Source organism: Canis lupus, chromosome 9 (assembly GCF_003254725.2).
Source record: "Canis lupus dingo isolate Sandy chromosome 9, ASM325472v2, whole genome shotgun sequence".
Taxonomy (NCBI): domain Eukaryota; kingdom Metazoa; phylum Chordata; class Mammalia; order Carnivora; family Canidae; genus Canis; species Canis lupus.
In genome coordinates this window covers 15,118,953-15,132,331 of record NC_064251.1, presented here as the reverse complement: position 1 = coordinate 15,132,331, position 13,379 = coordinate 15,118,953, and the positions used below count along the sequence as shown (strand labels likewise).

Genomic DNA, 13,379 nt, shown 5'->3' with positions numbered 1-13,379 from the left:
TAAGATCAGTGGAATGAATGGGAGATGCCTCCTGCATTATTCTGAGTTCAGCTTCTAGATTTTCCTTTGTTTTATTTTTTTTGTGTGTGTGTATGTATGTATTAGCTGATAGATTTTTCAGATACAAAATGTGAGGAAAATTCAAGGCCCCTATTACCAGGTCCCTAAGTTGATCATAGATTTACTGCATCTTGGAAAATCCTTCCTACATAGATCACAAATTCTAAACTCCTCTACTACCACCCTATCCCCAGCCTTTTCTAAAAGCAAGGGAATACTGACATACAATTTTATGCATTGAGATTCAGGAAGCAACGGCTAGACTGTTTTAGCTCCCACCTCCTTTGTGAGAAAGAGAATGACCTGTTGTACAGGACTGGCAAGGAGGAGCATCAGACAGGAAGTATTCCAGGCAAGCCAAAAGTAAAGAAGTAGTAATAACTCTGTAGTGGTTGGGACTAGGAAATGATATGTGTCCCAGGGATGTAGGGTCAAGAAAAAGCTCCTTTGAAATGAGCAAGATCGGTCTCTTGGGAATCCAGTCAGGAAGCCTGAGGTTCCAGGTGTTGGTTCTCTGGCTTGTGTCTTGGGGTATCCCCTTCAACCTTGCCCTTCCTGCCAGGTGAGTTTCCTGTTGAAAAGACTGGACCCTCTGCTCTCACTGCCGGGGCCAGACCTCATCCCCAGGCTAGTAGTGTTTGGGAGGGTGAACTTAATCATCACTGCAGAGAGGAGGAAGGGAGTGGGGGCCGGACCTCCTCAGTTGCTCAGCAGACCAACTGTGTGTTTTGCCATCTTGTACTCCCATTAGAAAGGTAAAGTAAAGGAGGCTGCCCAGCGCTACCAGTATGCTCTGAAGAAATTCCCCCGAGAAGGGTTTGGTGAGGACTTGAAAACCTTCCGGGAACTAAAGGTGTCTCTCCTCCTCAACCTCTCTCGATGTCGCAGGAAAATGAACGTAAGTCCCTCTCCTCCCAGCTGCTTTCTACAGCCCTGGAAGCTGACAGTCCACATCACTCACTGGCTCTTACCAGGCCCTGAAATCGTTCTCTGCCCCATTTGGAACTTGGTTGTCCTTCACAGAGCACTGACATTTGCAATTTGAAAGAAATCAAGTCTGAGTATGCTCCGTATCTTAAACTATAAAAAAGTTAATGCTATGGGCACTTTTGGAGCTTTCTGAATTTTTAGTTCCCACCAAAAGTGATTGAAATACCATCATCATCGTCTCCTATCCCCAAGTCAGTTTTCCAGTCTTTGGGAAAATGTGGGAGCAGTGGCCACTCGAATTCCAGCTGCAATTGGATATGAATTGTAGTCACTCCCTTCCTTTCTGGTAGGCCCATCATCACTTAAGGAAGGGCTGGAAAGACGGCTCAGGACCATGGACTTCAAGGTTTATTTCAAAGGCTAATCTAATTGAACTTTTCACTCCTTTCTTCATCTTTGTACTCCAGCATGCCCTGGCTCTTCTGTCACGGAGGGAACCATAGGACTCTTCCTGCTCCTCTGTTACCTCCCAAGTAGTCCTTGGTCCTTTTCACCTGCCATGCAGAAACAGTCTCTGATGCCCTCAGCCACTGCTTCCGTGACACACAGATACTCCCAGGCCGAGAACCCTCTCTCAGAGATTGGCAAGAGCTGAGATTGTGTCAGAAACCTCTGATAACCCCCTGCCTGAGGTCTCACAGTTCCTCAGGAGCTAAAAACAATCCACCCTGAAAAAGAATGCCAATGAATAGGGAGCTCAGCTGTGCAGAAGTGAGATTTCAGCTGCAGGGGCAAGAGGCCTGCTGTCAGTTCCAGAGAGAGGTTGTTTGTGTGTACAACCTTCATCTCCTCCAGCTAAACCCTGGCAATCAGAAGAGCCCTCATGTCGACATGCGTGTCTCAGAGAACAGAGTTATGGCCCAAAGAGGCAGAGTTGCCCAGGGTGCTAAGGAGAGTGGGGACAGGGTAGCAGTTCCTGTTGGGAAGGGGATGCCCCAAGGAAGGCACTGAGGCTCTTCTGTGAAACAGAACCAGACCAGCGGTACCCATGCTCCCCGCAAGGCACTAGCCAGTGAGAATGAGACAGTGCTCAGGAGCCGCTACCAGCCTGCCACCTTCTCTTTTGCCTAAACAAATAATCTACTTCTTAAAAGCATTCTAATCTTGCCAAAAATGATGATTGTCCAAAGAAAAAAGATAAGAATGGAGACAGTAGCAATAGGAGAGGACTTCCGTAAGTTGGAATACTTCCTCGCTAGCTTCACGCTTGCTCAGAAACAGTTACCAGTCACCTCCCATGACCAATACTGTACAAAGCACCTGAGGTCCATCTTCTTCTGTCCGAGATAGCTTGTCACTTTTCCTTGTTAACTTCTACCTATACCCCAGGCCTTCATTCTGCCTCAGGAGCCATGCATGTCACCAGAAGTTACTGTGCTGTCCTAAGGCTTTGACATTGAAAGAAGAGAAAGAACTCTCCTTTTAGCTTAGTATGGAAGAGTACCTTTACAACTCTGGCTTTGTTCCCCAGAACCCCCATTCCCAGGGTTCTCAGATGAGGACAGATGAGACCATGCTCCTTGAGGGAGCCTCAGTGATCAAGGAATGAAGTGACAGCACAAACCCTAGTCACAGCCAGGGCCCTCTCTTACTTTATTTTTGTTGTTTTAAATGCTTCCTAAGTAAGGAACCAGTTATGAGGAAAACCAGAGAAACCCCTGTGAAATAGAAGGGAAACTACCATTTACTAAGCATCTACTATGTGCCAGCAATGGTGTTGGGTCTTTCAAAAGTGTTCTCACATTTCATCCTGTCTGTGAAGTAGCTATGGATGCAAAAACACGCCACCCCCTCTGAGGGGTTGTGGGGTCGACCAGAGGACTGAACCCAAGTCTGTGTGGCACCCCTACCCCATCTAGTTAGTCTCCATGGTCAGTGCAGTTCTCCCTTCCACAAACCTCATCCTGCTGGATCTCACTCACCCCCTAGAGGGCGTGACAGGAAGCTGGGGCATAGGATGAGGCCCCCATGTTTGCCTCACACACATATGTGTAACAAGAGTTCAGGTTTCTAACTTCAGGAGCCTCATTGGGTTAACATTTGGCTTCTGGGCTAGAAGGAATTTCATTAGAAAAGCAGAGGAAGGCAAATGAAAAGTATTTTAATGCTTCTGGGCAGGTAAATTCCCGGGAGTTGTTGCAGGCCACACAGGGCAAAGGCAAAAGGAGCTTCTAGCCTAGGCCACATGGCTAGAGCCATGCCAGGCATGTCAGGAACCCCACGTGTTCCATCCATAAATGTCAAAGAAATGTACATATAATCTGTTTTATTCCCAAACTGTCTATTTTTCATATCTCTTCAATGACTCATTTGCACACCTATTGTAATGACAGGATTTTGGAATGGCGGAGGAATTTGCTACTAAGGCCCTGGAGCTGAAACCGAAATCTTATGAAGCTTACTATGCAAGAGCAAGGGCAAAACGCAGCAGCAGGTGAGGAGAGAGAGAGAGGGTGACGAGCAAGATGTCTCTTTTCCAAAAATCTGGCCAAAGCAATGTAGGCCATCCTGGGGCATATGTACCCAAATGTGTCTCTCCCTGAGGACTTTGAGGGCCATGCTTTGGGGATGGCTCCCATAGCATAGAACTCCGCTTGATACTGGCAAATCTTCAGGGCTATGGAGATCTAGAACATTTTACTTTGGGAGAAAAATGCCTTTGTGTTGCTAGAGAATGGTACCTTCTTCCATGAAGCCTCTGCTATCTCTCAATCGCTTTTTAACCCCTAGAGCAGACAGCATGAAGAGACACTGGTGCCTTAAGAAGAGGTCACTTAAGCAAAATATCCTTCTGGCCCTTTTAGAAGGAAAAGTAGAATGGGTCACTTATATGGCAGGCTCCTCTTTTCCTGTAGGCATTTGAGGAGTCCCTAGGTCATTTAATCTTCCTTCTGAGTCTCTCCTCAAGTCTGGTAGCATCAGACCTCCTCCTCACCTAAGTCACCACCACCACACCACACCCTCGCGGAGACAGGAGGTCCCTGCTGCCAGGATTGAGGGGGCCCAAGAGAAACTGCATCCCTCATGTCCATCTGCTGTGGCTTGGCCAGTGGACATGAAAGGCTCCAGAAAGACCTAGAACCTGCCATCACTGATCTTTGGATAACTTGTCACTGTCCTTGATGCCTCCTGCCCAGTGCCCTTCCCTTCTTCCCAACTCTGCCCAGGAAAGAATTGCTTCAGGTGCACTGTTGTGGCCAGGGGAGGATATGGTCCTAACAGCCAAACCCAGGTTAAGTCTAGTGACAACAGTGGCAGTAATATTAGTCTTAACTAGCTGGGGTAACAAAGTCCTTATAGAAGCTTAACTATCAAATTCTCTTTTTCCCCAGATAATTCCTTACCCACAAAGGCAGTTGCCGCTTTCCTGGGCGATACTAATAGGATGGGAATATGTCTGAGAGTTTGTGTCCTCATCTGTAAATTAGAATCTGAGTTGCCTAGTCAGCAAGCCTAATACCTGCCCAGCTCTGATGTAGCAGAACGGAGGAATAGCAGTGCTGTGGGGCGAGAGGGAGAAAGGGGCAGAAGACAGGCTTCTTGCCAAGGACTGAACAGGCCTGAAATTTGGAGCCAAAATATTGAGAATACAAAGAAAAAATTATGCTGGATCAGCAAGATTTTTAAATATTGTAGTTACTGTTTTGTTCCTAAGCTAATTGACAGTGACCCTGTAAATGACAACCCCACCCAACCCTTATACTGCCTGGTGTGCATTTGCGCACTTACAGAATCTTCCGGAAGGGCCTGGCGGGACTAACAAACGGGGCCATTTCTCTGCTAATCCCAGAGAGGCCAGAAGGAAGATGGAGGCTAAACAGGCTAAGGAAGCATTCTGGACTCTTCCAGAATGACAGCCTCCCTGTTTCCTTCCTTATAAATCAAACGAAAGCAACCCCAATGCCCGCCCAGACTCCCACAGATACTATCCCCAGTTCTCTGAATAGTGGCTGCCTCCTCAGCTCTTGGTAATTCCTGTTGATTCAGAATAACTCCAGTTCCTGTGTTTACATTTTGTCAAGCAGACAGTTTGCAGCAGCCTTAGAGGATCTGAACGAGGCCATCAAGCTCTGTCCAAACAACCGTGAGATCCAGAGACTCCTGCTGCGAGTGGAGGAGGAATGCCGCCAGATGCAGCCGCCGCCACCACCTCAGCAGCCGCCTCAGCCGCCGCTCCCAGAAGAAGCGGAACCCGAACCACAGCACGAAGACATATACTCTGTACAGGATATATTCGAGGAGGAGTACCTGGAGCAGGATGTTGAAAATGTTTCCATTGGCCTCCAGACCGAGGCTCGGCCCAGTCAGGGGCTCCCAATAATCCAGAGCCCTCCCTCCTCTCCGGCCCATCGGGACTCAGCCTACATCTCTAGCTCACCACTTGGCTCGCATCAGGTTTTTGACTTCCGTTCCAGTAGCTCTGTAGGTTCTCCCACCAGACAGGGCTATCAGTCCACCTCACCCGCTCTTTCTCCGACTCACCAGAACTCTCATTACAGGCCTAGTCCTCCGCATACTTCCCCGGCCCACCAGAGCGGCTCTTACCGCTTTAGCCCCCCACCCGTGGGAGGACAGGGCAAGGAATACCCAAGCCCCCCTCCTTCCCCTCTCCGGAGAGGCCCTCAGTATCGGGCCAGCCCTCCTGCTGAAAGCATGAGTATCTATAGATCTCAGTCTGGCTCACCCGTGCGCTATCAACAAGAAACAAGTGTTAGTCAGCTTCCTGGCAGACCGAAATCCCCATTATCCAAAATGGCCCAGCGGCCCTACCAGATGCCTCAGCTTCCTGTGGCAGTTCCCCAGCAAGGGCTTAGGCTACAGCCTGCCAAGGCCCAGATTGTGAGAAGCAACCAGCCCAGCTCAGCGGTTCATTCAAGCACTGTCATCTCCACAGGGGCCTATGGCCAAGTAGCCCACTCGATGGCTAGTAAATACCAGTCTTCACAAGGAGACATGGGAGTAAGTCAGAGCCGATTGGTTTATCAAGGGTCAATTGGGGGGATCGTAGGAGATGGGAGACCTGTGCAACATGTCCAGGCTAGCCTAAGTGCAGGTGCCATCTGTCAACATGGAGGGTTGACCAAAGAAGACCTTCCACAGCGACCTTCCTCAGCATATCGGGGTGGTATGAGATACAGCCAGACGCCACAGATTGGGCGTAGTCAGTCTGCATCCTATTACCCAGTCTGTCACTCAAAACTAGATCTGGAGCGTTCCTCCAGCCAGCTAGGTTCCCCTGATGTGTCACATTTAATCAGAAGACCTATTAGTGTCAACCCTAATGAAATCAAGCCCCATCCACCCACTCCCAGGCCGCTGCTGCACTCCCAGAGTGTAGGCCTCCGCTTCTCTCCATCCAGCAATAGTATCTCATCAGCCTCCAACCTCACTCCTACCTTCCGGCCATCTTCTTCGATTCAACAAATGGAGATCCCACTAAAACCGGCGTATGATAGGTCATGTGATGAGCTGTCACCAGTGTCTCCCACTCAGGGAGGTTATCCCAGTGAGCCCACCCGATCCAGGACCACACCATTCATGGGGATCATAGATAAAACAGCCCGGACTCAACAGTACCCCCACCTTCACCAGCAGAATCGGACCTGGGCCGTGTCATCAGTGGATACCGTTCTCAGCCCCACGTCTCCAGGCAACCTGCCTCAGCCCGAGTCCTTCAGTCCACCATCATCCATCAGCAACATTGCCTTTTATAACAAAACCAACAATGCACAGAATGGCCATTTGCTGGAGGACGATTATTACAGCCCCCATGGGATGCTGGCTAATGGGTCCCGTGGAGACCTCTTGGAGAGAGTCGGCCAGGCCTCCTCATATCCTGATGTGAAGGTGGCTCGGACCCTCCCTGTGGCTCAGGCATACCAGGACAACCTGTACAGGCAGTTGTCCCGGGACTCTCGACAAGGGCAGACATCCCCTATCAAACCAAAGAGACCATTTGTGGAGTCTAATGTTTAAAAGACGTTTGTTGGAGTGAGACCCATATGTTTTCACTGCACATTTTCAGGCTTGGTTTCCACATTTGAGGTAGTTCTCTGGCTTAATTTCTCATGTAGTTTCTGTGTGGTGTTCAGAGGTGGCAGCCCACATGCCGGAGTTCTTTGCATGCAGCCGACCGGGAAGCTGGCCTCCAGGGAGCCAGGACTTCGGTTTCTCTCGTCTGTGCCCCAGCCACATGCTCTCTCCCTCTCTTCCGATGCCAACGAGGAGATTGTTGTGCCGTGTGCTTTAACCCAGGGAGATCAGACACACTGGTCAGCTTTTTCCAGGAGACAATCGCTTTCACTGATGTTCTTGTTGTGTGAATGTCTTTCTCCTTTTTTACAAAAATAAGGTGTTCTTGTTTGTTTTCTTCTAGGAACTTTAGAAAGAGTATGATGCCCCTTTGCCTTTGCATTCTTATCCAGTGTTATCCAAATAGCCAACCCCAGTGCATTCTTGTGCCATGGTCTCCTCCCCAGGACTGCCAGCTCCCTGCAGTCATCAGGTCTAGAATGTTCATTTAGGTTATTGCTGGTCTTCCTACAGGGGCAGAAGGATCAAGGAGAAAGAGAAGAAACGGGTCTATTAAATTGTAAGAAAAAAAACAATATAATTATTTAAAAATATCACTACATTGATTTTCCAAGAAGTGTTCTATGAGTATTTAGAAAACAACCAGCCCTTTAAATATTTCACTCAGCCAAGGAAATCGGATGAGGATCATGGATATTTTAAAATAATTCACCAAGAGGTATTCTTTAGGCTTTTAGCCAACAATTAACTATTAAAATCTACTGATTTTTCAGGGGTGGTGGGGGCAGTATTGGGGAGGGCAGGAATACATAAATAGAGCAAGAGGAAGACTGTTCTGGATTCTCAGTGAAAGGCTAGAGAAAAATCTTTGTCTTGGAGAAGTCTGCTCTTTAGGTCCTGATGTATCATCGAGCATCATATTCCACAAAAGCAAGCCCTTCCTGGAGTGTGACTGGTACAGTAATCCTGTCAGTGGGTCTTCACCCAGAGCCTAATTGTGTTCTTACCAGCCCTCCTCTTTAAAACCCACGTGGTGTAGTGAAAAGATTGGTTCTCTGAGAAGCAAATAATTCTCTTGGAACTCTATTCCTGAAGTTTGCACCCAGGGCCACTGCACCCTGTGCCAGATGTCATCTGATTCCATTTCCAGATCTAGTTTCATTATCTATTACTCTAGGAATTGTTTCTTCTTTTCTTTTTCGAGGTAGGAGTGTTTGGGGAGCGATCTTTGAAAACCAGACACAGCAAAGTGTTTCAGGGAGAAGACAGACCCCTTTCAGCCTTGGGTGGGGGCACAGGAGACGGACAGCAGGTCTTCTGATCCAGCTACCCTCCACCCTTCTGTGTCTTGTGGTCATTTGCTGACCTGTCCTGTGCGTGACTGAGGCCAGCATGAGATGGACAGCAAGAACACTGAAACCAAAGCCTTAGCACAGGCCTGGTACTGACTGCACATCAGCTCTGAAAACTTCAGAAACTGGACAAAAGAGAATTTGTTCTCTGTCCTTAGGAATCATTCTGCTCTTGTTCGTAAAGGGCTATTGAAAGGGCAGTTTCCTGAATAAAAATCCAGACGTGACCAGACCTGTTTGTAATAGTAAGTGTCCTCTGAAAGTATCACTAAGACACAGGGAGCATGAAGCTGAGATCAGAAACGTTTCGCTACTATTTTAGATTCTGCCAAATAGATGGACCCTCCGCCCCCAAGCCTGAAACAGGCCAGGACTTGTCTGTGCTAGAAGCAGACAGCTGGGCCAGCTCAAGACCCAGACTCTTTCCACTCTCTCTGATGCCTAGGGACTGTCTCCTACTCAGCTAGCCCAGGGCGAGTGCCAGTGTCTTATCCCTTCTCTTCTCCTTCCACCTCCCTCCCTCCCTCCCTCCCTCCCTCCCTCCCTCTCTTTTTCCCTCTCTCTTTCTCTCTCTCTCTGAGAAGATGAAGTGTTCAGCTGTAGCACCAGCCTGCAGCCAGGAGCCCAGCTCCCGCTTTGTCCAGGTCTCAGCCCTACGGGGCCCTTTGCATCTCCTCCCTTCCTCGTCACCTCTCACTGAGGAGCTGCTGCTACATTCTGAGAAATTTCTGTATCTGTCAGGAAAGTGCCCCTGCTTATTTGAAACACCACCACACATACCACCCGTACTCAGCTGTCTAGGCAAGTGAGCAGGTTCTGCATTTTACAAACATGCCACTGATGCCACTTGTCCCCAGGGTCTTTCGATTTTCCTGGACAAACTGGAGATTGCGGGTCTATGCCTTACTGGGCAAAACACTTAAAACAGTCAAAATGCAATTCTTTGTTAGCCATTGTAGGAGGAAGTGAATAGCACTACTGGGCTCCAGTTGAGTTTGACTAGAATATGCCAACTAGACCATACTGGGGACAGGCGACCGTTTTTCCCTGTAAGCAGACTGCCTGTGCTCTGTTGCACTACTTCACTGCCATGGGCTGATCTTAGTACCGAATCTCCGAGATGCCCTCTGCCCCAGCAGCACTTGCTGAGTCAATGTCTGGCCTCCAGTGGGGGAAGTTTTTCAGATGAGCCTGGTAAGTTCCACTCACCCAGTTCACATCACCCTGAAATGGAGACAGTAGTAACAGACTTCAGCCTCTAGATTTCTCACCAAATTGTACGTTTCGTTCACCCAGAATTCTTGCACTAATGGGTTCCCATCACATGTCTATAAATGGGTGCACTTTACTGTTTGAATTTGTAACTCTGATAAATACTGGATATTTAAGTGTGCGTGATGTCTTCATTAGAAAATAGCAAAACCGCTCTTGTCTTTTAGTGTATCTTTCAAGGAAGAAAAAAAAAAGGAAAGAAATCAAGCAGTGGATCACAACATTTATAGCACAAGAAATAACTGTTGTATATAAGCATCAAAAAGATTAAGGATTTTTAAATACAAAAAAAATATTTGCAGTGATTTTAAAGTGCTTTTCCAGCAATTTTCTTAGGGACTCCTGAGACATGGTTACTTTATTTACTGGATCAGTAAGGCACACAATTAACAATTAAAAATTAATGTTTATTTACAAAGTAAAGGGAAAACCTGTGTAACATGAGAATTTGGCACGGACAAAATGGAGACCATTTTGTATCTGCTGTTGTATCTTGTCCGGGTTGCAGACGTGCACTATTAAAGCCCCAAGTTAATAGAGCACAAACCCTTCTGTTCCTCTCCCATGTGCCCCTCTTTCTAGATGTGTTTAACTGAAACTCGAAGGCTCAGGAAAATCCTACTAATTAGAATCATGTACAGTACCCCAGGTCGTTGTCCAGAGATACAAGTTTGCTAATTTAGTCAAGCCTGGATTATTAAACACTTTTCCTAAATTATTGTAAACAGATCAGCCTAGAGAAAGGTATTCTCGGTCCTCATATTGTATAGTAGTTTATGAACCCCTCTCGAAATATTGGTATTTTTATATTCCAGAGATGTACCCAATAGAAAAATTAACCAGTATCTAATTTAATATCCATAAGTATTTTCCTTAGATATTTAGTCCTGTACAGTGGGTTATGTGGACATCACCTTGCTTCAACCACATTCTACCACTAGGTGTCACTGTGGCTCTGCACCAGGCTTGTCTGGTGGCAAAGGAGGGCAGCATGTCCCCCCTGGAGGAGCCGCCTCCAGGGTAGCCCGCAGGCCCAGAGGGTTCAGGAAGGAGGGACAGAGGCCTGCAGAGGTGTCTTCACGGATCTGTGCCAGTTGTGGCAAGACAAGCTCTTTGAACACTACCTGCTTTGGACCTTGAGCCAGGCAGAGGCTGGGAGAATGCTGACTAGAACTCACTTGCTCTGGTGGATGGGTGGGTGCGAGTTAAGACTCCTTTACTCCCCACAAGCACCCCTCTCAGTTCCTCTTGGCCTCCAACTTTTATAACTCCAGAGATGTCACAGTTGGGTGGTTTGATTCAAAAATAGTTATTTTTCTACTGCAGAAATGCCTTGGACAAAACCAGTTGCTCACTGAATCTTTGCCACAAAACGGAACAGGCTCCCCCTCCCTGTCCCAGCCTCTCCCACCCTGTCTGTCTGTCCTTGGGCTGCCCACTTCTCAAGAAACCAACTTGCAAAGGCAGCCTGCTGCTGCTTCCACACCGAGGCCTGTGCTGCCCCATTGAGTGCACATTGAGAGGTGTGGCTTTTTCTCCTTTTCCTCTAGGAATTCCAGACTGACCATCTACCATGACTAACAACAATGAACAAAGGGCTTAGGGGTAAGAGCTACCTACAAAGATGTGTCATGGAAACCTTCACCATGCAATGCCTTGAACTCAGCTCTGGCTGCTCCCAAGAAAAGGTGGCGGCGGGGGGGCGGGGGGCCTGGACACAAGCACAATGGGAATGGTGGAGCCACTGTGCAGAGCTACTTGAATAATCACTGGGTCTTCATCAACTCTTATAACACAGACCACTCAAGGGCTGAAGTGTTGGTAACCTGCATTTCGGTGTCCAATGCCTCACAGCTGCTGAACCACCCTGAGATGCTTGTGGCCACATGATGGCCACAGTCAGAGCTTTGCAAGTCTGTACCAAATGAATGCGTAATTGGACACCAAAAATCAAGTGTTACTTTCATGTTTCCTCACCCATATCATCTCACTTCTTCCTGCTGACTCTGATAATCTCCACTAAGCTGACCTGTCAGGTTTTAGCTGAACGCATATAGATGCAGGCCAGCATCACTCTCGTTTTTCAGACAGACTTACTCTCTGGAAAGGAAGGAGCCTAGCTGCTTTGTTTTTGTAGCACTTACTGGCTGGAGTTTTCTTTTGCCTAATCGCTAACCAGAACACATGGTTAGGGGGACTCAACTCAGTCCCTTCGGTCCCCAGGACCAGACAGACAGTTAATTCTGGAAATTCAGTACTTGAATGTACCTGCCTTATTGTGTACCAGCTTACTGGAAAAAAAAAAAAAAAAAAAAAGAGAAATGCTGGCTCTAGATCTCGCCTTCATTGACAGGTTATTTTGGGAATCCTGTAAGTTACACTTCCTGTTCCGGTTTGGTTTTGTTTTTGTTTTTGTTGTTTTTTTCCTTTGGCTGATTCCTGCTGAGTGGGGCCAGTTCCTCATCAGGCTCAGGGCAGGTGCCATCCTCAGGCATGGCCTCCTTTCCATTTAGCGCAGCATCTCCGTCTCTGTTCTGTCTCCTCCAAATCCAAGATGATTTTAATTAGTACAGACATGTACAGTCTACAATTACAGAGTGATTTGTACTAATATGATTTTGATTCCTCCTCCTCTTTGCTGTCCTTTCAAGACACTTGCTGGAAAAAGCTTTAATGCACTTAGTTTTCCTTTAGGTTTTCTATGATTCAGATGTAAAGGACTTTCTCTGTACAGTATATTATCCAATGCATGTTTGTTCTCTCTCCCGATATATTGAACACCACGCAGTTGTGAACTCGTGCAGTGGGGATGTCCCACACCCAACAGAGGCATTTAGCCCCCTGTGTATAAGGAAAGACATTTTCCTTTGCTGTACTTGCTTGAGCAGTTGTATTGTCTGTACATGTGAGCTGTGTGAGATAGATGTGAAAAGTTCAATGAATGCATTTTCCTGCCCATGTGTACAGATCGCCATCCGTACAATGAACTGTATGTATGAAAGCAAATGTACTTATTTATAAAGGGTAACACTTGGAAAAACCTGGTATGGTGGTGCTTTCTCCTTCCGTTACAGTGCCTCCCCGGGGAGCTGACTGGAGCCCTCACTGAGGTTCTGGGTGATTTGGTTGGTCTCTCTTGGGACCTGCAAAGTCACCCCTTCGAGCTTGTATTCATTCATTCAGTGAAGTGACAGCACCTGCTCAGAGTTGGGGCAGCACGGTGGGCACTCAAGAGAGCTGTGGCTGAGAAGACAGTTCTGTGCAAAGGCTTGCAGTATCCACTGAGAGAGGGAGGCTTTTTCTTCAGTGAGTTTCTCTCCAGCCAAATCAAGGGAGCACTGAACTCTTCTTGTTTCATTTTAGTAGCTGAGGCTGCACCCTTGTCCTGCTGCCAGTGAAAGCTGTCACGTCCAGAGGCTGCGTGCCTGGGGCAAGGGGATGCCCCCTAGCTCGAGTTCTGAAGGAAAGTGGTCAAAGCTGGAAGCCATTACTTCCAGAGCTTTGCTTTTTCTTCATAAATCTGGATAGACTTTCCCATCCTTACCATCTAGAGAGCTAGGCCACTGCATTGTAGAAGCTGCAGGGTTCCTGAAACCCGCTGGGGATTTGATACCTTTTTCTAAAAAGTGGCTAGCATGGAGTCCTGCAGCCCTTCCTGCCTAGCAGGTACCT

General features: G+C 47.6%; 1 protein-coding gene across 10 annotated transcripts in view; it reads left to right on the top strand.

Annotated features, from left to right (window-relative positions):
- Window positions 1-12,747, top strand: part of TANC2 (tetratricopeptide repeat, ankyrin repeat and coiled-coil containing 2) — a 369,309-nt gene extending 356,562 nt beyond the window's left edge. For all 10 annotated transcript variants that reach the window (XM_025436730.3, XM_049114606.1, XM_025436738.3 and 7 more), the window contains 3 exons: window positions 812-958; window positions 3,384-3,484; window positions 5,076-12,747. In XM_025436730.3, the coding sequence (XP_025292515.1) occupies window positions 812-958; window positions 3,384-3,484; window positions 5,076-7,026 (2,199 nt within the window). In that variant the 3' untranslated portion in view covers window positions 7,027-12,747. The remainder of the gene's footprint in view (window positions 1-811; window positions 959-3,383; window positions 3,485-5,075) is intronic.
- The last annotated feature ends 632 nt before the right edge of the window (window positions 12,748-13,379 follow it).